Source organism: Aulonocara sp. 'chitande type north' Nkhata Bay, linkage group LG12 (genome assembly GCF_057382095.1).
Source record: "Aulonocara sp. 'chitande type north' Nkhata Bay isolate Kocher_YH1m ecotype deep benthic linkage group LG12, A_spYH_male_GT1.1, whole genome shotgun sequence".
Classification (NCBI taxonomy): Eukaryota; Metazoa; Chordata; class Actinopteri; order Cichliformes; family Cichlidae; genus Aulonocara; species Aulonocara sp. 'chitande type north' Nkhata Bay.
The window spans coordinates 21,202,643-21,226,284 of NC_141355.1; the positions used below are offsets into that span (position 1 = coordinate 21,202,643).

At 41.5% G+C, this 23,642-nt stretch overlaps 2 protein-coding genes across 2 annotated transcripts; one reads left to right on the forward strand and one right to left on the reverse strand.

The window, feature by feature from the left end:
* Positions 1–1,077: 1,077 nt before the first annotated feature.
* Positions 1,078–6,950, forward strand: p2rx2 (purinergic receptor P2X, ligand-gated ion channel, 2). Its single transcript, XM_086314231.1, has 12 exons — positions 1,078–1,577; positions 2,086–2,221; positions 2,303–2,374; positions 2,456–2,531; positions 2,618–2,714; positions 3,864–3,944; positions 4,015–4,168; positions 4,731–4,861; positions 4,987–5,077; positions 5,425–5,490; positions 5,586–5,663; positions 6,192–6,950. Exons 1-12 carry the CDS (start codon positions 1,411–1,413, stop codon positions 6,288–6,290), a joined length of 1,248 nt encoding a protein of 415 aa, XP_086170357.1. The 5' UTR covers positions 1,078–1,410; the 3' UTR covers positions 6,291–6,950.
* On the reverse strand, positions 6,515–23,099 carry pole (polymerase (DNA directed), epsilon). The gene is made up of 48 exons (XM_086314230.1): positions 22,857–23,099; positions 22,604–22,739; positions 22,436–22,516; positions 22,299–22,343; positions 22,128–22,220; positions 21,138–21,292; positions 20,904–21,048; positions 20,720–20,800; positions 20,509–20,616; positions 20,312–20,422; positions 20,139–20,224; positions 19,699–19,818; positions 19,283–19,415; positions 19,070–19,183; positions 18,742–18,954; positions 18,536–18,643; positions 18,306–18,434; positions 18,121–18,223; positions 17,886–18,032; positions 17,633–17,778; positions 17,374–17,522; positions 17,141–17,233; positions 16,706–17,008; positions 16,431–16,626; positions 16,057–16,271; positions 15,540–15,642; positions 15,360–15,440; positions 15,129–15,251; positions 14,844–15,053; positions 14,496–14,708; positions 14,259–14,402; positions 14,023–14,163; positions 13,784–13,937; positions 13,477–13,583; positions 13,167–13,343; positions 12,841–13,064; positions 12,404–12,624; positions 12,121–12,325; positions 11,851–12,024; positions 11,462–11,587; positions 10,229–10,361; positions 9,822–10,023; positions 9,610–9,741; positions 9,295–9,488; positions 9,003–9,203; positions 8,789–8,914; positions 8,488–8,577; positions 6,515–8,404 (listed from the first exon to the last, which is right to left on the reverse strand). The coding sequence occupies exons 1-48, from the start codon at positions 22,919–22,921 to the stop codon at positions 8,282–8,284; spliced, it is 6,879 nt and encodes a 2,292-aa protein (XP_086170356.1). The 5' UTR covers positions 22,922–23,099; the 3' UTR covers positions 6,515–8,281.
* Positions 23,100–23,642: the final 543 nt, after the last annotated feature.

Below are 23,642 nucleotides of genomic sequence, written 5' to 3' on the forward strand. Positions count from 1 at the left end.
ACATCTTTGCACAGCTTGCACTTGGGGTCTTGGCTGGTGTGGTACACCATGGCTTCTATGGATCTTGTACTTGCAGCTTGTTCCTGCGCTGCCATGATTTGTGCTTCTGTGCTGTCTTTCAGTACAGCTTTATCCAGCCATTGGTTGGATTTCTTGATAATAGACACTTCTTCTATCTGCCGGTGGTACATACTGTACGGGGGCCTGTCCTTCCATGATGGTTCCCCTTCTTGCTCTTCTTCTTTCTCATGTTTCTGATGCCTGAAGTGTTTGCTAAGCACATGGTCATTTGTTGGCACCTTCCTGATGTACAGGGTTGGCTGTAGTTCAGAAGCTAGAGTACCTACTCATTGGATTCTTGGTTGTTTGATCCCTGGCTGCTCCAGACTGCATACCAAATATTCTTGTGCAAGATATTAACACCTCCAATGCATCCATCCAAGTGTGAATGTTAGATAGAAAACACTTAAGTATAGAAAAAGGGCTTGTATTAATGGGTGTGCATGGGTCAATGAAGGATGCTGTATAAAGCACTCCGAATGCTCTGATTGATTAGTAAAAGTACTCGTACAGTTCTAGGCATTCCAGGATCCACGTGTGAGTCATTGAGTCAGAGGCTTTCTTGAGGCTTTCTAGCTTCTTTAGTCAGTATCTGTGTATCATGTCAAGGCCTGGTGCTGTCCAAATCTTCATGCTTAAGACCCTTTCTCGGATGTCTACTACTAGCCACTGAGCATTATTGCTATAGGTTGCATCCATCCCCCACATGGTCTTCCAGTATTGCTAGGTCTCCAGCATTGGTGGGGCTGTTGTTCTCATATTGTTTCCCTGCCACTAAGAGTGCCTTGGATGGTTTATTCTCCTGGCTTCAGTCTTTCTGGTATACCTTTCCAAGCAGCTACCCAAGGCTGCGAGTCTTTGCTTGGCAGTTTCTAAGACCTTAGGTATGGACAGGTTATTGTACTTCTTTGGCATCCCTTTTTTCATCATACCTTTCTGCAGGTTTGACAGTTGACCATAAACATCCAGACCAACACACAGGGGTCAAAGCCAGTCATTTCAATTTAAAATCGACAATTTAAAAACTGTTTATGTGCAAAGTAAGCCATTATTTAAAAAAAAAGAAAGATAAAAAAACTAATAACAAGAAAATGAAAGTTAAAAGAGTCTTGTACAGGGAGAAGCTGATCCAGGCATAAAGCTGATTTATCAGAATAGAGTGGCATAAAAAAAAAACGAAGCCTGCCTTCAACCACATCAGGACCCCACCCCCTACTCTCTTGTTCACTCGCTGGTGCCAGGGATGCTTGAGAGAAATGCAGGCTGGAGCGGAGAAAAAGACACAATGACAGATATTTAAAGCTAAATATACAGATTCAATCGTAAGACTTCACAAGAACATCTGAGGATATGACGGAAACGTGCCATAAAATCATCATGGGGCTACATAACTTCCTGAAGGAGTATATTCATGGCTTTTGGGACTATGAGACCCCCAAGGTGATGGTGGTTAAGAACAGAACTCTTGGCGTAATTTACAGGGGTGTTCAGTTTCTTGTGATCACTTATTTCATATGGTAAGCTTCATGTTTGTACTTTTGCATGTCTAATGACCAGGTGTGTGGACAATATATGAAATTCAAAGGTTTATTTTGTCTTTTCTACATTTTTTCTGTTAGATCTGTTGGTTCTTTTAAATTTAATTACAGTAAAATTTTTAATGAATAATATTCATGCAGATAAAATAAATACACTACGGCTTTAAATTTGAACTCATGTAGTGCAGTTTTGTGGGGAGGAAATGCATCTCATTTGCAATTAACAGCATAAAATTCAACAATCCAACTGAGTGTGGCTCATCCCCTCTCTATATTATCAGAGATTTAAATGCTATCCAAGGAGAACAGATGTAAAGTGTTTCAGATTTGAAATAAACGAAATGCCCTGAATTAAAGTACATCATCACCTTTTCTTGGCTTCAGCAAAGAGGGCTGAGCAGATCCAGTGTAACATGACACCTCCAATAAAAACTGACATCATGGTAGAAAATGTGATATTACCGCTGTCTCTTCTATCATCCTGAAGGTATGTCTTTATAAGTCAGAAAGCATACCAAGAGAGCGAAACCCGTCCAGAGAGCTCTATTTATACTCTCATGAAAGGCTCAGCAATTCATGGAGATGAGATCCTGGACACTGTGGAGTATGCCCAACCCTCAGAGGTGATTTCTTCATTAAACTTGTGCTGCATAGCTCATGCTTGAGTTAACCACTTTAAGTCTTTTTTTCCCCTTTTTGTTTAGGGTGGCGATGTGATTAGCACAATACTGAGACGAGAATTCACGTTCAATCAGAGACAAGGCACCTGTGCTGAGGTGAGAGGTCAACTAAAATCTACTGAGTAACAAAGACACCTTTTCCCTCCCATCACTGACATGTTTCTCTATTCACTTTAGCATTTTAATGTTGCCAATGCCAACTGCACCACCGATTCTGACTGCGTTGAAGGGGAAGTCAACTTCAGTGGCCACGGTAATGTTTTCACTTCTCATCTAATTTTTCTTCATGCCTTTTTTGGTTTGCATTTGCCACCCTTTGTTTCAAACACTTTCCTACAGGCAGAAGGACGGGCAGATGTGTTCAGTACTACAACCACACCTTTAAAACCTGTGAGATACAAAGCTGGTGTCCGATTGAGGAATACGCTGTAGTACGGTAAGATGGGTGCTACAGAATCATCAGCATCATGTCAGGTATATATGCATTGCTCTAAAAATCCATATAAGTTCTAAACAGACTCAAACTGAGCCTAAATATCCAAAAACATGGGAAACTAACATGAAATAAAATACGAATTGGTGCAGCGATTTATTAAAACATGTGCAAACATACATGGAAATGAAGGCAAAAACAAAATGGTACAGTCCTAACAAGCTTGAAAGTCAATATTTACTGAACACACTCAGCCAAGCTTTCTTGTAATTTCTTTTAGTAGTCTTCAGGAATTGAGAGGCCGGTGAAGAATATATAGGATGAGTTGTGTGGTAGGAGTGACAGATGTTTTTAAAGTGGAGGTGGGATTACATCAGGGATTGGCTCTGAGCCCTTTCTTGTTTGCAGTGGTGGACAGGCCGACAGATAGGGTCAGGCACGAGTCTCTGTGGACTGTAATGTTCACAGAAGGCATTGTGATCTGTGCTCAGAGTAGGCAGCAGGTGGAAAAGAGCCTGAAGAGGTGGAGGTATGCTCTGGAGAAAAAAGATATTAAAGTCAGTGGAAGCAAACAGAATGCGTGTGTAAATGAGGGAAACAGATGTTACAGTGAAGCTGCAAGGAGGAGAGGTAGTGAAGTAAGATGAGTTTAAAAACCTGTTTAAAAACATTTAAATCCACAGTGCACAAGAGAGGCGAAGAGGAGAGTGCAGGCAGGGTGGAGGGTGTCAGAGGTGATTTGTGATTATGATAGCAGCAAGAGTGAAAAGTAAAATTTACAAGAGATTTGGCTTGATGCATGATTTTGACAAAAAGACAGGTGGCAAAGCAGAAAAATTAGTAAAGCATTAAATATTAAGTCATCATTAAATACAGCTTGGAAAAAAAACCTAGTCATCAAGACACATCCACATGAGTAAAACACAATAAAGTTCACATATTTTGGGCTTTATGAAAGAACCAAGAACCTTCTCTATGTGAGAAAACAGATCGACTGTGCTTCCTTGGAGACAAGATATTATCAGTTGCTTGGTCACTACTTTGACCAAATGATGACCAAACCAGTCAAACAAATTGTGTAACCTGAACCAGATGCAAGAACCACTTCAAGGTCACTTTAAGGAAATGTTAAATATTTGCTGTCTTCAACAGAGAACCACCATTAGAGGAGGCCATCAATTTCACAGTGTTCATCAGGAACTCTATCCACTTCCCCAAATTTAAAGTGCTGAGGTAGGGTCACATAGAAGTTAATACTTCTGGACATTTAAGCTGCAGATACTGATGTTCTTGTCTTTGGCAGGGGAAACATTAAGGATGCCCGAAACAAGCGAGACATTAAGAGATACCTGAATAAGTGTCACTATGATGAGGAGCGTGACCCCTACTGTCCCATCTTCCGCTTGGGATACATCGCAGCACAAGCGAGGGAGAATTTTAGTGAGCTCTGTAACACCGTGAGTATGATGCCTGCACTGCATGGTGTTCACAATATTTCATTTGTGGAGAGTGTTTCTCATTTAAAAATGTGTGGATCAACATCAATCCCCAGCCAGCAATCTAAAATTAGAACAAATCTTAGAATTACAATAGAAATTAGAATAAATTTATGTCTCTATAAATAAAATTCATATAGACATAAAATAGACATATAAAACTTAGACAGAAAGGCCATTCTTGCAATTTGTCCCAAATCAGCTATTGTAACACTTCAGTAAATATGAAACTTATTTTATAGTTTTGCAGATTCTTATGTGGTAATATCATTATGGTTTGTGCCGTCTCTATACAAATTTCTCATTAGTTAATTCTAATCTGATTGGTGTCTTGGTGTTTGAATTTTCCCAAGATTAATTTTAGGATTTGCCCAGAAAGTACTCAGGCACGTATTTCATTTGTGTTACTGATAAAGTTTGAATACTTTATATTCTTCTCCTGGGCTATTGCTGTTTACATGATGTCTTAAGAATGGCACCCACGAGGGTTAAAAATGACTACTGTCATGCTGTCTGAGTTCAGGGAGGAGTGATCGGTGTTTTCATCAACTGGAAGTGTAACTTGGATCTGGATCCCTCACACTGTAAACCCACATACTCGTTCCGTCGCCTTGACCTCCGAAAGGATCTGCCCGACGCTGGTTATTATTACAGGTTAGCACCGGCGTCCAACGCTGACTTTTATACTTTATTTTTAAAACAGTCTTTAAAACGCTCTTCTGCTGTGCTCACCTGTTTTTTTTTTTTCTTGTTGTAATAATTTATGTGTAATTCTACAGGTTTGCCAAATATTACAGTAAGGATGGGGAAGAAACTCGGACACTAATCAAGGCCTTTGGTATCCGTCTAGACATCATAGTTCATGGACATGTGAGTAGATTCTACTTTAGACCTGCTTATTGTTGTATCTATCAAAATATATTTTTTTATGTTATGTTTTTTTTTGTTTATTAGGAATTAACTCTTTAGTATTACAAACATTTTCAATTTTCTACGATTTTTCCCCCCCAATATTTCAATTCAATTTGTGCCAAATCACAACAACAGTCACCTCAACGTGCTGTAAGCTAAAGACTCTACAATAATACAGGGAACACCGCAACAATCAGAGGACCCCCTATAAACAAGTGCTTCAGTCTACTGAGTGTGGGAACAAAGAAAAAATCTATCTATCTAGATGTACAACTCCATAACAACTGTGTGTCATTTTTGTGCAGGCTGGTAAATTTAGTCCTATTCCAACCATCATCAGCACAGTGACTGCTATGACTTCTGTTGGGATTGTGAGTATTGACTAATTTGTTTTTATCCTGAGACATTAAAGCGGCACCGTTCAATTAGTGTAACTGTTATTCTGCTTCATCTCCCCTCTCTGTAGTGCACAATAATCTGCGACTGGATCATGCTGACATTTATCGACAAGAATGAAGTCTACAGTGAGAGAAAGTTTGATGAAGTGAGTAAAAAAAAAAGAGAGCGTTATTCATTAAACGCAACTCAGTTTCATTTGTTTTTGTGAATCTGCTTCTATATCCAGTAGAAGACTTTTATAAATAGAATGAAATCGTCCATCCAGAGAAGAAATCTAGTTTGTCTCCAGGTCTTGTGGAGAATGCTGTCAATTATTAGCTCATCAGCCTGAAGGACTGATGAGCTGAGGTCATGGGGAGGCGTCTGTTGTATATCTTTTCACAATTCACAAGAATCGCTGCTCCTACAATATTGTTCAAGATTTAATCAAGCATAGACTTAATGGTCAGCTAATGGGTCTTCACTTTAACTGTGGTCAAAGTCAGGGCTACATTTGTCATTTTATGGACAATAACCATGAGACTCTAACACACGTTGTGAAACTCACTGGCTTCATTACTTTGCTCCAGGCACAAATCATACAACTGTATAGCTGTGTTTTGGTGACTGTTTTCTTATTTTTAGGGACTATTTTGTGAGATGTTTGTCTAATAACATCTTCTGCCTTTCACAGGTGATCAAGGAGCCCACAAATCCCATACCCACAGAGCTCAGCTACATCAACAGCTTCGGCTCAAACCATTCTGACCTGTCAGACGGCGTACCGCTGTGACCAAAGTCCTCGCTGGCCAAGTGCATGGACTCCCCACCACCAACTGTGGCAAACAGCAACTGCATCTCAGGTGTCAGTGACAGCTCACTTTGACACTGTGCTGATGTTAGTGGGGATAAAAACGGGCAAAAGAAAGAGATCCCTGTGGAAATCTTTGCATAAGACAGTTAGTTCTCTTTAACTTGACACGACCTCAGAATATATTAACAGCATATAGAGAATGTGTTTATTTTGAAAACAGGAAACCATTTCAGTACACTGTCATGAGAAAAAGACTGGCAGCACTTTATAACAACGCCACACTAGGAAACATTAGTAAGTGCTTAATTCATCATTTGTATGTCATTACTTCTCCTTAGTATGCCGTTTATAAATACAGATGTTTATCCATCATGCACAGCTATCACTGCTACCACATCACTGCTAGTAATAATCATAGTCATAATAATATATCAGTATTTATAAAGGCCATACTAAGGAGGAGTAATGCTATGTAAATGATGAATTTGGTCACTTGCTAATACCTTAATAATGTTTGATAGTATGGCATTATTCTAAAGTGCTACCAAAAAATAAAAACCATACAGCATATGTCGATGTATTGTAGACATTCAATCCAACAATAAATAACCTTTAACTTGGTTCAAACATAAAGACTGGTGGGACTTTTTAAAAAGGAAAAACAAAATCATGAAATTGTGACAAAGATAAAACTGAAGCATCTGAAGGCTCTGATTCATTTCCTTCTTTCAGTCTGATGTGCTCAGCACACAGGAGGAAACTACCAGGAGAAACACAAGGAGGGCAATGAACAGTAATCGAATAATGCAGACATTTCCCATAAAATGGTTCCTGTAACAAGATTGTGGGGAAGTGTGAATCCATCTGGTTGCCAAGGAGCAATACAGATGTCAGTGGTTTAAAACAACAAAAAAACCCACAAAAATTTAAGACTCAAGTTGAATGATCAATATCTGCTATGAAGGTTGGCAGAAAGTCACTTCATTTTGGAAACTGTAGACTTGCACCATATAAAAAAAAAAATTGTGAAGATTCACAGCATACAGCTTAAATAGCTTTTTGTAATTTGTCTGACAAACCATACTAACTAAATGTAACATTTGCTGAGATCCTGATGCAAATAAGTCATTTAAGAGCACAAAATTGCTCTCATCATTTCATTTTATCAACATACATGCAGAGCATGTCTATGAGAACCTCAAAGAAGTGAATCTGATTGTACAGCAGTTAAGTCTGAAATGTGATTACTTGTCTGGGAGACGCCCACCAGGAGGTAACGTGAGTCATCTGTGAAACAATGAACTTAAAGTGAAGGGGATGTGTGGATTAAGGCAATTCTAAAGCAGACATACATAACGTTCACTACCAGATACATATTTCCCATATGGGATAACGACAAAAAAAAAAAAAAAAAAAAACCAATTTCCAACCAGCCAGAAATTCATCTTTTTCAGTCTGCAAGGTTCAAATTTGCTCAACAAAAAAAAGGAAGTTAGATTTGTCAAAGTCTTCTTCACTGTCGCCAAACCAAAGAAACAATGAAAGATTACGCAACATGCAATGAGGCAACATTAGTCACGTTTCACAGCAGAAGAAATTAGAGTGGATGCAGGTCATGTAATTGAAGCTGTGCGCAATTTACAGCAGACACATTAGCAGCCGAGGGAGGGAGGAGAAAACTGAGACAGCGTAACGACAGAGTAGATGTAATTTAGGAAAAATACAGAACTGCAGCAATCACAAGCAGACCAAGACACATGAAAAACACATTTATTATCAGTGAAGATCTTCATACACATGCATAACTAATACAATCTAAACATATTTACAGGGGAATCATCTTGGTTACACAATCACACAGCAAAAAGCAGAGACCGATGCTGCTGAAGTTTGCTAAAACTCAAAAATGAATTTCAGCACTCTGTTTCCTGATTTGGATGGAGTGAAGGAAGTGTCAGTGAAGCTCATATTCAGTGAACACCCTGGTTGATCTGAGGGCTCATAACGAGCAGCCAGCCTATGGTCTCCTCCAGGAAGCTCATGTTGTAGTGGGATGCTATGTTCCTAAACACCGTGATCTGCTCAGAGAAGCTCTGTAAACAGACCAAAAACAGCAGTGTCAATAATATGCGTTCAACGCTGAACAGAATGGTGCCGTGTGCTTCAAAGTACGAACCTTGGCTGGGAAGGTGAGGTCAAAGTCTCCAGCACATTTGCAGTAGAGGGTCATGTTGGTTTCCTTCACTCCCTTACATTTGCTACACACCTGAAATTGAACAAAACCTGTGAGGCACCTTCTGGAAAATGGGCTGTCAAAAAGCATGCAAGTTAGATTTTACTGCCAGGAAAACTTTGCTTTTTTAAGAAAAACAAACAAACAAACAAACAACCAGAAGTAGTGAGTGCATTTTTTTTTTATCATTTCATTGCTTAAATTTTGCCAGGTGTTTTGATATACTGAGCACTATTTTACCCACCAGATCCTGCAGCGTATAGCTCATCAGTTTCTTCTGCAGAGCTTCTACCAGAGCCATCTCAATAGACTCGGTGTCATACTGCGCCTGACAGTTGGAGCAGAACCACTGAGGCAAAACTGAACCATCCTGAGGAAAAGATAACAAGTTTATCTCATTTAGATTTCTGACTTTCACAGTTTCGAAATGTGATTATCAGGAGTTATTGTACTCTTACCTGTGCCACTGACGGGTCCTTGCAGAGGTCAAGGTCCCGACAGAAATTGCAGTGGTGACAGATAACCTCTGGCAGGATGTAGGAGTTACACGGGTCACGGAACTGGGCTTCCTCTGAAAACTCTCCAACATCCACAAGACGTAGGAGGTCTCTCTTCAGCTTGTTCACCTGATTTACAATGTTGGCGTCTAGTGAAAGAACCTAAACAAGGGAGGGATGGGGGAAATATAAATAACCGCTGAGGAAAAAAAAAAAGGAGCAGATTTCTTTTCTTTTTTTTTCTTTTTTTTACCTGGCAGACATATTTGATAAACTCCAGTGCTGGGTTGTTGAGTGGAAGGTGTGACCCAGGCAGGATGGGGAACATCTCTGAGGTGTGGGTAACACTCCTGGTACCAGTGACCTTCTTCTGGATTTTCTGAGTGATGGTGAAAATGTTCTGTGTCAGCTCGCTGGACACGTACTCCTGGGAGAAGGAGATCATTCCTGTGGAAGAGAATTTTTAAAGCCGTAAACATTAAACACTCGGCTGAGCGTAATCTGCAGTCCCAGAGAAATACAACAGACGTCTTTAGCACATACAACAGCTTCCTGATCAGCTTCTTACCAGGAAGTGCACTCAGATCCCCAATTGCCTGCTGGGAAGCCTGGCTGTTGCCACGTCTCTTTACTGGTGTTGCTCCTGGGCCGTTACGTCTCAGCTCCTCTTTCATACTGTGATAGACCGCTGCAATGTACGCTGGCAAGGTAAAGGTGTTTTGAGAGTTAGTAACTTAGAAAGCAAAGAAAAAGAATGTTGGGAGATTTTCCTTCTTTTACCTGAGACGATCATGAGGAAGTACTTCTGACAGGAGGCGGTTTGAGGAAGATACTGCATGATATTCCAGTTACTCTCAATCAAATCCTCTACTTCATCCGTCTCTCCATCTCCGTCCTCCTCCTCAGCATTTTCTTCATCTTCATCCTCACTGCCATCCTCATCCCCCTCCTCTTGTCTGGTTTTCTTCTGTTGGGCTCCTTCCTACAAAAAAACAAAACAACAACATTGGAGATGGATTCAGTTCAGGGCCTAATCGCAAAAAGAGTCGCCTCAAGGTGCTGTAGTTTGTAAGATAAAGACCCCAAACCCCCAGCAATCAGACATCCCTGTATGAGCAAGCACTTGGCGACAGTGGGAAGAAAAAGCTCGCTTTTAACAGGAAGAAACCTCCAGCATCTGGCAGTACCTCTCCATACATGACGCTGGAGGGCAGTTTGCCCTTCACGCCACCATAGTTGGCAGGGTCCATCCACAGCAGGAACTCCCAGCACCGCGAGAAGGAGATGGACAAAGAGTGGAAAATTTCTTTGGAATGGATGCTAGAAGAGAAACGGTTAGAAATGTGAGATGTTGTGGTTACACGTAAAAGACTGGAAACAGGAAATTAGACTTTCAAAAGTTGTAAACAATAAAAGTCAAACATTTAAAAGGTATTGGTGCTTATTTTAGTCACATACTTTCAGAAAACCAGGGAAAAAAACCACAACAATATTTCAAGAACCAAAATCCCAGGAGGTATGTATCTCTGAGTAGCAATATTGATTTTATATTCATATTTTGTCATAAAGTCAATATTTAAATGTCACATCCATTATTTTAATGGGCAGTTCTCCCATTTTGGGTTTAATTTACAGAAATCACTTCAGCTGATGGAAACCACAACAATCCCTGCCGTCTCGCTCTTCTAATAGATTATTTTTGTTTTTCTGGTTTTAGTGTTCTGGCTCTTGCTTTGCATCATGCATCATTTTACTAATATACTATTGTTAATATGTCAAAATAGCCAACAGCTGTGAACACATGCATGCATTTTTACATCTGATTGGATCTGATTTTCTCCAGTAGTTTACTAAAGGAGACGTGCAAAATCACTTTAGTTTGTGATCCAATCAGAGGGAATGAATTTTATTGATAAATGATGTTAACAGCCTACAAAAATGGAACCGATCAATTTTATTATCAGTTTTCTATCAGCTAAAAATCAAACAAACTTAGCAGCAGATTAAGATCAAATGTAACATAATTACATTTTCTGCATCATCAAGAAAATACATTCAATTTCCAGTGATGTGATGCACTAATGTTACAGCTGGAGTTTATTCTGTGAGGTTGCAAATAAAGACATAATTCTTACCTGTTGCCATCAAATGTTCAAAATTAAGTGTATTGACACTTGGACTATTTTCACTTACATCTTGTCTATACAGTTAAAGTACTGTTTTAACTTTAGAATATTTAATTTAAATTTAACATGGCACTTTTAGGGCCTCAATTGTATATATTGTTTTATAAACAAAATTTGTGTATTGAAACAAAATAATTTCTCACTGGGATTCATTCTGATTTTGAAAATAAAAACATGTGAAAACTAAAACTCTGGTCATCCCAGATCAGACTGGAGAATTTAAAAAACACTGACCTGTTGGTGATATACTCAACATAGCCAATGGCATCATCAATCCTGCGTTTTTTAGTACACAGAATGATCCTATTAAAGTTTCCGTACACCACAGTCGAGCCGAGACGTTTGAACTCTGCAACCAACCTAAGGCCAGAATGCGAGAATGAGGTCTGGATAAATGGAAACTGAAAGCATTATTATGAATCAGAGTTCACATCGTCAAATTTTCTAATAAAGTTTTACGTTTAAAACGTAAAAAACAAAAACACAAACAACACCAACAGCAACAACCTAAAAATACCAGGGCTTTCTCTTAGTGGTGAAGTCCTACTGATGTAGAGTTTACCATTATTTCAAAAGAAAGCTTTCAGATTTCATTTTTGAAGTATAAAGGATTTGGCACTCACTGCAGAAACACTTTCTTCATCATGTTATGCAGGGTGCGGTGCAGGGCGGGGTCATACAGCAGCGAGCTGGGGGAGCGCAGCCAGCGGTAGAAATGCATCACCTGGTTGTCTGCATACACATTGTGGTACTGTGTGATCTCCCTGACCCATCCCACCACCATGCTCTTTAAGATCCTGCTCAGAGAACCCAGAAAAATTAATCAATGAAAATTGTGGTTTGAGCAAAACACAAAACACAAATCCTGCGCTCAAACACAGAAGTTTACACACCTGAAGGTGTTGGAGCAGAGAGCTGTCTCATCGTAGCTAGCCAGAGCGCTTGCTCCCTGGTTTCCTGACATCATGTCCTCCAAAGATGCCTGCTGGATCACATCAAAACTGACGCCCAGGCTGGCTCCGCCCTCCATGTCGTTGACATGCTGAGACTGGAGGATGGTGTTCACCGCCAGGCTCTGCAGGTCCAACTCCACACATGCTGCACGAAAGATGATGATTAAGACAGACTTCAAAAATCCCTCTAGTGATTTCCTTTTTCTTCCTTTTTTTTTTGTACCTGTTGAATAACATCCCTGAGCATTGATCTCCACAGAGCCTCTGTCATCATTTTCCATCACCAGACGGCTGTCATCAGCCTCTTTTCCTCCCAGGTCAGGCCTGGATGTGGGTGAAAGCCATAGCAGGTGGTTGTGCTTCCGTAGATGTCTTGCCAAAAACAAGTCTGAGCCAAAGATGGACACATCCTGTGGCAAGTTCCCCACAGGTAAGTGGTAATATCTGAAAGTAAAAGAACAATTCAAAAGTGCTTGAAAATGTTTTACAACAATTTCTGCTGCCTGGATAAATCTTTTATTAGAGGCTACAACCACAAAGTTAGCATGTAAGACGTTTATAGTGTCCTCTTACAAAAAAAAAAAAAAAAAAAAATCTTCCTCTCCGTCTGGAACAACCTTATGTGTGAAGGGAAACTCAGCAGAAACATGCAGATCATACCTGGCCATGTCAAAAGCCTGTGACAGACAGCTGTCCAGGTTGAGGTAGTGGCGGATCATGCGCCGGGCACCGAGCCGTTGCCAGTCCAACACATTATAGCTGATCTCATCAACCACATGAACTGGAACGACCGGGAACTCCTCGAGCACCGGCATCCCGGCCGTCAATCGACGCAACTCCCAGTTTGACTGCACTGCGATGAGGGTGGGCCCACGGCGCTCCTCCTGTCAACAGCAACAAACAAAGCAGGCATTTGCAAATTTAGTCGCATGAAACTTAAAGATTAAAAAGTAATAAAAATGTTAAATATAACCAGATTATTTTACCTTGTAGTTTAGGAGTATTCGTTGGAGTGCACGTGAGATCGCCTTCATGTCATTTTCAGCCCGCACCTCAAAGTTGTGTTTCTCCGGAGGCAGAAGCTCCTCCGTCGTTTTCTCCAGGAGTGCCGTGCGTTCAGCTGTGTAGAGGTTACTCAAGTTGGGCATCTGGTTGCTTCGAACCTAAAAAATGCAAGCCAACAACTGAGCTTTATTCTCAATGCAATTAAATGTCATGATGGTACTGAGAGGAAAACAGACTTCTTCTCTGGTACTAAAACAAAGAGGACACTCAAAGAAAGCCCATTATTCTTACCGTGTCCAGGACGAAGATGCTAGCTTTGCGCTGAGAGGGGATGAAGAGGCCAAACAGAGCCTTGTGGCCTTGGCTGTGATGATACAAATACATGTGGCGAACACTCCCTGAGAAGCAAACATAGTAGTTGCAGATCAAAATTCACAAGTAATTGCAGTGAAACGGTTTTCTTTTTCACTAAAGGGAAAAGTCATAATTTAGGTCAACCTAAATATTCAAAAAAAGTAAATATTAAATTGTGACATTTATGACCATCAAAAGTCTGCTGTCAAAACTTTTAAATCTAAAGTGTCTGAATGACTCTTACCAGGTTCCAGGTAGCTAAACTGGGCCAGCGACCTCATCTCCAGATGTTCCAGATCAAACGTGTCAGCCTCCCTTCCGGCCATATCTCTTACAACATGTTTGTTGACCATGCACACGCATCCTAGCTGCACCAAAGCTCGAAACAGCAAAGGAACCTGAAACAAACGACTCGCTGCGTTCTGTTTCCAGTACTATACAGTTATAACACGGACACTATGCAGTGTAAAAAATTACACTGACCTGTGTTTCATAGACTCCTTCGATGTCAGGTGCAGAGAGGTCTGCGTTGATCTCATTGATGTGCTCTTGGTACATGTCCTCTGGCACAGAGTACTCATAGAGGTAGTAAACCATGTTGGAGCGAGGCAGCATGCGATTCACCTGTAATCACACAGCTCTGATAGTTATTTTGGGTAACTTCTTCTATAGTCACAGTGATGTCATTGCATTATTTTATGCATTTTTTTGTAGCGTGCCTTTTTGTACGTCGCTCCCTCCTCCTGTTTTGGGACTTTTTGATTGACGTAGAAGACACGTGGGATGTTGAGTTTCATGCAGTGGAGGTCATTTCCAATCACAGCCCAAAGCTTATACAGACCAGGGTGACTAGTTTCTGCAATCTGAGAAAAAAAAGAAGGAGTAAAAATAGAGAAGATCAATATCTTTACATTATTAAATTATTTGTGGATGATAACAGGATCGCTCTGCACTACCTGGACAATTTGCCACGGCATATCGAGGATGCTGCGAGCTGTTCTGCGGAGGAAGCTCCCCAGGCCTGTGATGGGACCACCTCTGATCACTCCTCCGCCCACTGGTTGAGCCTCCCCATCCAGCAGCCTCCTCCTCTTTTTCCTCTCCTTTCTCTGCTTCAGCTGTAGCTCCCACTTTTTCTTATGGTAGCGCAGCCAAACTTGACGTTCCTCCTGCACACAGAAAAAGTTGTTTGAACCTTTTAACATTCACCGCTGGAACGTCTTGGATTCAAATGCACTACAAGTGCATTTGGAATTGCATGAAAATGTCTCAAGCTTAATATACTGAAACCTCTGCTTTCCTACCCGTGTTTTTCCCGTGGGAGGGGGCGGTCCCAGGATCTCTCGCCAGGACTGCGTAAGCTCTAAATCCTGAGACTCCACCTGGCTGTCGTCTCCGTGTGACGCCCGCTTCCGCTTAGTGCTGATAAGGATAGCTGGCTGCAGGGGTTTGGGTGGCATCCCAAAATCCTCTATGTCAGCAGCAGGACCTGCTTCAAGAGGCTGATGGGCAATCTGAGAGCGAGGAAGACATTTAGAGTGCAACAATAAGGCTTAGTGGTTGACACTTTACTGTGAGGTTAACCTTACCTGTCTCTTGCCCTCGCTGGTAAACAGCTCACTAATTTTCTTCTGCTTGTATATGTCATTTTTCTCCAGGAGTTTCTTGTGTAGCCAGTCAGGATGCCTCACTCTGGGAACAGGATTCTTCACCTTATGGAAATAAAAAGTGGAAGGTGCCATTATTATTTTCTTAATCAATTAAATTAATTATTTAGTTTTAAGTTTTCTGTTTATTTATTTATTTTTTAAACATTTTACCTGTTGCAGAGCAGCAGGAATGGTGATGATTTTCTGGATTGCACTACCCAACCTCTCTATGTAATAGCTCCAATCAAGGATCTGGAAAAAAAAAGAAAGAACCAAAAAACCATATGACATGAAAGTACTTGAACATTTTTGTCTTTGTTATTCGCGTTTAATTTTACCCTTAAAACTCACAGAGCGGATGTCCATGTCATGCAAGCTGGGCATCTTCAACCACTTGCGAAGGAAATGTTTCTTGACGCTCGGCTCGGCCTGAAAGATGGCTAGAGGAATGGCCCTGATGCACAGAAGCAAAAATGAGCCGATGGCTTTAACTTCTGATCGTATTAGAGATCGCTAGTTTCCTAAGGATATTCAAAAATGGGAAAGCGAGCTCAAGAAAAGTCTTTGGTGCTGTGTAACACCAGGAAACCTATCGAATCAGTAGCCTAGTTTTTAAATATGGTATTGCTGCAATAGTCTGATGTGACAGATTTTGAAGTTTGAAGTCTCAATATTAGCATTGTGGACGTTATCATCTTTTCATTTTTGTTTTGGTTTTTTAAACCAGACCTGACAACCGAGGCACCGCACACTCACACAGTAGCAACTTACCAATTATAGTGTAGCTACAGCCTAAAGGTTTCCCTGCTTTACCATCTAACATATTCAGTACGGTACGATAAGTCTACTTTAGCGGCAACTGTCGAACCTTTCTGTGACAGGGGAACCCTCAGGTTTTCGGGAGATGACATAGCGACAGCTCAGACCGGCATCTTTCACCATTTGATCCCCCAGGAACTCTGCCAGCCTCTTAGCTGTGCTGATGGACGTGGACTTCTGCTCACCGTAATCTTCGAGCTTTCTAGACATTGACCGATTCTCTGAAATCAGGTCAAAAAGCTCTGCGTCTGGCATGTTGGCAGCCTGCATCACACATGAAATGATCCAGTGAGTTTTTTTGTTATGCATTTTCTATAAAAATTATTCTAATAAACGATTGCTGAACAATACAATTCAGAAATATGACAAAAACACCTTGTTACAGGAGACCCTAGTTATCAGAACCTGATCAGAGATATGCACCTTGCTGTAAAGTACATCCAGCCAGTAGTCGGCCACTTTGGCCACTGAAGCGTAGACCTCCTCTAGAGTAGTTCCTTTGAGGAAAGCCTCGAACACAGACGACTGAAAAATCTTGATGAGCTGGAGCTCTCCTCTTCTCTTCACTTCAAAACCCTTCAGCTCGGCTAAAGAACCATCCTCATTAAACACAGCGTACCTAAAAAGAAAGGCGACTCCCTTTGTTAATTACACCCTGTAAGAAGGCCACAAATCATTTCACAAAATTATCTCCTTACCTCTTTTTCAGCTTCTTGCCCTCCTCTTTGGAGGCTGGCAGGATCATTGCCAGATACGGTCCGTCCACCTCAAAGAAGATGCTGTTCTCTGCCCTGATGTTGTAAGTGACGGACGCGGGGTCGACCAGCTCGTGGTACTGATCGTTGGTAAATCCCTCTTTTACCATGATGTTCAACATGGCACCCGGGTAGGAGATAGTCACCTTGGTCTTCTTCTCGTTACTGGTCTTCACCACAAAGTTCTCCGGGAAGGTATTGGGGAGGACACACCAGATACCATCAGTGTCCAACTCAAGAGGCCTCCTGTGTCACAGAGAAGGAGATTTATTGCAGCATTTTTATAGTTGAATAAACTGACCCGCAGCATAAAATATATACTGTAAAGTGCGTGAGCTCAATTAAAGCCAACATGCTGGCAAGAATTATGCAACTCACCCTATTTGCTCAATGAGCTCTCTGGCCTGAGTAATAATATTGGCTCCAGTGAAACACACAATGCCGGCCATCTCCATAGAGTACCATCGGGCCCTGATGGAAACATAAAATAAACAAACAAAAAAAAAACAGAGCATCAAGTCAACAGCACTCAGTACTGACTGCAGCGAAAAGCTCAGGTAACAGCGCAAGTGGATCTGTGATGATTGATGAAAACCGCGGCCGGCTCCTACCCCTTCCTCATGACGTAGCCGTAGAAAGAGTTGAGGATGCACTTGTGAGCGAGCTGAAGGGATTCGTACAGGATCTCCATGTTTTTGCAGCGCTTCACCTCAGCGGCGTCTCCACTGTCCTGAGCTGATGAAAGTTTCTTCTTCCACACCTAAAGCAAAGGTAGCACCGAAAAGAAAACCTTTACCGCACGTAACTATAAAAAAAATAAATACATAAATGAGACAGATCAGGTATAATTTGATCAAATAGCTACAATACCTTGTGAAGTCCTTTGAATTCATAACGGCGATCTCTGAAAGCTCTTACAGTATCCACATAGAAGGAGTTCTCCCTCTGACAGATGGTGGTAACTCGCTCCTCCAGCTTGGTGACGTGTGTCTTTTTATAGGCCTTCTTACAATAGTCTGATTTAAAAAAAATAAAGTCAGGACTAACTTTAGCCCTGATAACCCACTATTTTCATTACTTATAGTCAAAGTCTACTATAAGGAGCCAAAAAGAAAAGAGGAACCTGCAAGACGTTTCTTCTCATGCTTGGCCTGCTCCTCCCTGTTGAGCGTGTGGAAAGCCCGAGGTGGACCGTTGGGGAACAGTGGCGGGAACTTCTCAGACTCAAGTTGCTGCTGGATGCGGTGAAACTCACTGCGGCTGGCGGGCACTGCAGAGAGAGACAGCGAGAGACAAAGGTTTCGTTTTCCCCCCCAAATCGCTTAAAAGCAGAGTACAAATATCCAAAGATAACTTACTGATTTCGCCTCTCCATTGCCAGGTCATCCTCCTCTGACACGTGGCACCAGGCTTGTTGAAGTCACAGGCAGCGCACTTGGCCTCATCAACTATAGCATATGGCTACAAAATTAGAAGATAAAGACTAAATTTAATGCTTTTCTAGATGTGATTGTGAGCATTTTTTGATTAATAAAGTAATAACCTGAAGGCGGTTGGTGAGAATAATATTGGGGTACATCGCCCCAACGTCCAGATGGTAGATGAGGGGACATTCAATCCTGTTTGGAACCTCCTTGAGGGACGTCAGCTTTTTCTTAATTTCGTCACAAACCTGAGAAAATATCAGCGTTAATTCTGAATTTCAAGCTCAGAAAAAAACTTGAGTAACTTATTAAAAAAGACAGACAGAGGCAACTCCCCTCCTCCACAAACCTCGTTAAAGTTAGTGACTTGCTCCAGAGGGATTTTCTCCTCTTCCTCGATGGCATGACGCATCGTTCTCTCAACTCTTTGCAGCAGGAAGTCAAATGCAGCCGGGTTCTGTTGCAACATCAAAAATGAGAGCGACGTTTAAAAAACAAAACAAAAACAAACAAGTGCTGATGAAGAGTGAGCTCTGAGAATTGAGCAGACTGTACCATTTTGAAACGACACGGGATGTCACTCCGAAACACTCCAGACTCCAGCGCCTCCACGTGACCGCCCACGTAAGTCTCGGAGTCTAGGACGTGGCCGTCGTCTGTCAGTTTGTTGAAGATCTGCTCCTGCTTGTTGGGGAAGATGATGTTGGCGTGGAAGGCCTGCACCATAAGTAAAGCTTCACACAGCGTTCCCGAACCTTTACGCAGCACCTGAAACAGGTGAACAACGCAAGAAAAGAGAGACTGGTAATTAGTAAAATGCACTTTAAAAAAAAAAAAGAAGAGAACTCTACTTAATCTTTTGCAAAGCACGCCATAGACGAACCTCATCGGGCTCCATGGGGATGATGGTACACAGAGCGAAGATGAAGGGGTGGACATATTTCATGTACAGGTAATATGTGGCCACGGCATCTGACACAGAATAGGTTGCTAGAGTCTGACAGGAAGAAAGAGAAAAGACAGTAAGTGGAAAGTTAACATCCCGTTAAAATGATTCCGGTTTTTATTTTATAAAGACGGGAGTTTAGTTCTGCACCTGCGGCTCCTCGGTTGCCATGCGGCACATTTCTTCTGGGTCGAGCTCCACGGGGTCATAACCCAGTTTGGCCTTCGCTGCTGCCTTCAGATTGTGGCTTCCCACCGGCAAGTAGCTGTCTCTCTTTACCCACCTGATACAGGATAAGGAGGTTTGAAGTTGGATATATGAAAAACCAACATTACATATAACATTTACTTTGATTATATGTGTTAAAATGTGGTTAAACATGAGATTTTAAATCTTTATAAAATGCTTTCTATGTGTTGACAATAGACATTACACAAGATTCATCGTATCCAAGTTATAAAGCTACAGACAGAAAGAGATGCATGCAAATGTTACCAAAAACATAACCTCCTTGGTGGAGGTAAAGTGTATGCTTATCATTTTAAGAGTGTAAAACTTTTGCACACCTTAAACAATCCATGTGGATGGCCTGACTGGCCTTGTACTCTCCCTGGTTATCTTTCTGGAAACCGATCTCCCTGTGCATGCTCAGTCCATGGAGGGCAGCCCGAACCTCAATGAAAGGCCTAGAGAGAAACAGTATGAGGAGAGGTGGAGGATCAAGAAAAGTAATCAGCATAACAAACAGAATAAGAATATTGAATATCTAATATAATCAGCTTTTTAACAGTTTAAATAATTCACTATTAACAGCTTCATCATTATGTCGTAGCTGCCTATTGTCACAAAGAACTGGTGCTTGGGCCACTTTTGCTCGAGCTGAAGTGAAACCAAGGACTTAAAAATAATAAAAAGTGTTCACTGCAGCCACTGCCTGTAATGTATTCTACCCACTTCACCTTTAAAGTAAGTAACTGGCTTTTACAGAAACAGAAAATAGGCTTACCAATCAAAGAAGTCTCCATTGTAGGTCACAAAGATGTTTGGCTTTGTTTCTTGAACGTGATCAAACCACCTCTGAATGAGAGCTGCCTGCAACCGTTACAGCGTGTTATTAAACTGACAGAAACACACAGCAGCCTATTATTCATCAATGCTTTATTGTTAGTGGCTACATACCTCATTGTCCTCATTAAAAACAGTGAATGGCCCTTCATACTCAGGTTTGGGGGTAAACTCAAAATCCTCAATGTTCTCAGAGACGATCTCTCGGTTTGTGATCAGAAACCCCTACGTGAAAACACAAGGACTGTTAGATGATACTACAAACAGGAACGTAACAATAACTTGAAAAATCAAACGCAAATGAACCTTACCTGTCCATCTATCATGTAGGAGATCATCATAATTTGATCCGTCTCTGCGTCTGGGAATTTCAGCGGAAGCTTGGTGGTCTCGATGTCAAACGCCAAAACGACAGGGTCCTGCAGGGAAACAACGTTTCACAGAAAAGCCCCGACATAAATCAAAACTTCAGTATAACTCCGAATGAATGATGGAAGGCTTAAAACAACAAAATCCTGATACCGGTCGCTCCACAAGATCGTCTCTCCGTACAATCTCTGGCGGGTAAGCGCTGCCTCTGTTTCGAACATTGTACCAGTGAGCCTGAAAAATAAAGACAGTTAAGATAAGAAGAGCACGCACAGGTGCACAGGTGTCGAGGAACACCTCACTGGAAAACACTGGAACCTGATAGAGTTGATCTTACCACGTGGATCTTCAGGTCAATGGACACACGCACATGGTAGGGCACGTCATACTCTCTCATGTCCACTATGTTGTCTAACTGATCTGAAATACTCTTTGACATCCCGTCTTCATCCACTGAGGTCACGTTGCCACCTGATAGCGCACTAAGAGGACAAAAAGGTGTCGGGGGTTATTATAAAGCTGGAAACGTCAGGCGGAACATCAAAGGAATCTAACGAAGGTTCGGTGATACCTTGACAACATTGAGGTGTAGGCATCGTTGGACTGCTCCCTCTCTCTGTTTTTACGTACCGCCGGGGCAATCTCACGCTTGACCTTCACGAGGTCGTCCACGGTGTTGAACGCCAGCTTGATGTAGTTTCTCTTCAGTCCGACAAGGTGGTTTGGCTGGAGACACCAGATCAGCAGAATCAGCATGTGAGTGGCTGCACAAAGTCAACACTAGCAGCCAATAGGGAAGTATACTGCAACCTGTTCACGATACCTTCAAAAACACTGATACTAAGGACACTAAATACTAAGGACAAGAGTGCCACAGTGGTAAAGGGGATATATATTTTAGATTTTTCTTAAATGCGTGCACTCACTTGGCCACTTTCTTAGGTACAGGTAATCAACTGCTCACTGTAACACATCAGCCAATCACATGGGAGCATCTTAATGCATAAAAACAAGCAGACGTGGTCAAGACGGCCCGCTCAAGTTTAAACTGAGCATCAGAATGTGGAGGAAAGATGATTTAACAGACTCTGAACGTGGCATGCCTGACGGGCTGGTCTGAGTATTTCACAAACTGCTGATCTGCTGAGTTGTTCCTTCACAAACATCTCTAGAGTTTACACAGAATAGTCCAAAAAAAAAAGGGAAAATATCCAGTACGTGGCAGTACACCTCGTTGATGCCACATTTGGATGGTTCAGTCAGAATCTGACATAAGCAAAATGAAAGCATGGATCCATCCAGCCTTCCAACCCAGTACTAGTGAGGCATATCTAATGAAGTGTCTGGTGAGCATACATAAACAGATTAGATTTTTAAATGAGTGAAAATGTGTTGTGGTGGTGCTCTTGTCAAAAATCATCCATTAATTAACCACCAACTATTTCTTCACTAATTCTGTGTAAATAAATATAGAAAATATTTATTTATCTACACTTATTTGACTTATTTATTTACTCACTATTTATTTATTAGATAACTTAAAGTCAGTTTAAACTCTCACCAGGTCCAGGTCCTCTTTTGGGAGAATTTCGAGCTTTGCCACCTTTCCTTGGAACTTCTTAGATAAATATGAGATGACTTCTCTCTCGCAGTTCTGGACATACACATTTTGTTATTTATTACTTTTTTTAAAAAAAATGTTCACTTGGCATAATCACAGTCACTAACTTACCTTTTTCGTCGCAATGTAAAAGTATGGCTTGAAGGGCAGAGACACCTACAGCACAGACAGAACACATGAGAGAAAATGTAAAATGCAGGACATTTAATAAGCTGCGTTACAGCGCTCTGCTTTCCCCCCAAACACACCTTGAACCTGCTTCCATCCTCCTGTATAAAATAATAGTCCACCGCGCTGATCATCCTCTTGTCTTCATCCAGGATCTCTGCCTACAAATGCAGAGCATCAAAAATAAATGTTAAGTGTTTATTTTGCAGCAGACAGAAAGGAAAAACTGTCGCACTGCGAGGACTCACGGGGTGCATGTTGATCAGCCAGCCCGTTTTCTCTCCCGGCTCCTTCATCCTGTCGAATCCGAAGCGAGCGTCCATCTCGTCGGTGAACTGACTGCGCTCCAGCCGCTTGAGGGCCGATAAGGAGGATCCATCATCCCTGGTTCAAACGCACACAACAGTGACAATAAATTCTGACAGTCCTCGGTCATCCATTAATATTCTGAATAAGAAAGTGTTATGAAGCGTTTGGTCTGTTAGAGCTGCTGGGACTTACTGGTTTTCCGGATCCCCACTCGGTCCTCGGTCCGCTTTGTAGCGTCCACTGTTCTGCAGAACCATCTTCTATCGCGATGTTCCGGGTACAAAACACTAAAATAAAACAGCTAAACGTGTGCGTGAAGCCGCATTTGAAGACACGCCGCTTTAATAGAAAGTTTTGTCTGCTGGATTTGTCTGCGCCTGTCACAGACTCGCCTGCTGTTTTCCTATTTTGGCGCGTTCGTGCAGTTGCCGCGAGAGGACGGAGCTGAGAACCGGAAGTACAAAGATCGTTAATGAGAGAGATGAACCCCTCACGGTGGTGTTGAGACGTATCTAATTAGGTTGAATGTCGTGTTCATTGTAACGTTGGTGCTCATAGATCTGCCTCTAAAAAACAAAACAACAACAAAATAAAAACAATACGTTAGAAAGCAAAGTGTTTACGTGATTTAGTGTAATTGAGTTACACTAAATCACTTTTAAGTGATTTAATAATTTTAAGTTACATTATGCAATATGGAACTGCTTAAAAAGTAAAAGTTTTTTTGGCTCTTCTGTGGAAAAAACCAGAGGCAATTAATTCACCCAGGTGCGAGTGGGTATACTGTCGGTAAGAGACTTTTGCCATTTTTGTTTGGATCATTTGCTATTGCATGTGCCTATTTTTAATATGTCATTGGACTTTTTTAGTGTGACCACGAATTTTAATAGAAGAATTGATCAAGCCCTAGATCGACTGCGCGCAGGGAAACTGATCAATATTGCAGGTATATTGAGTGTTTGTTTCAGCTTCATGATT

Bases quoted from the DNA above. Each gene is read 5' to 3' on its own strand.
- p2rx2 (XM_086314231.1), top strand. From the start codon at position 1,411: ATGACGGAAACGTGCCATAAAATCATCATGGGGCTACATAACTTCCTG. The intron at 2,715-3,863 runs GTAAGATGGGTG...TGTCTTCAACAG, and splicing joins GAGGAATACGCTGTAGTACG to AGAACCACCATTAGAGGAGG. The intron at 4,862-4,986 runs GTTAGCACCGGC...GTAATTCTACAG, and splicing joins GACGCTGGTTATTATTACAG to GTTTGCCAAATATTACAGTA.
- pole (XM_086314230.1), bottom strand. From the start codon at position 22,921: ATGGTTCTGCAGAACAGTGGACGCTACAAAGCGGACCGAGGACCGAGT. The intron at 22,221-22,298 runs GTAAGTTAGTGA...GTGTATGTCCAG, and splicing joins TTTACATTGCGACGAAAAAG to AACTGCGAGAGAGAAGTCAT. The intron at 12,025-12,120 runs GTGTGTAAACTT...TTCTCTGAGCAG, and splicing joins CTCTGCTCCAACACCTTCAG to GATCTTAAAGAGCATGGTGG.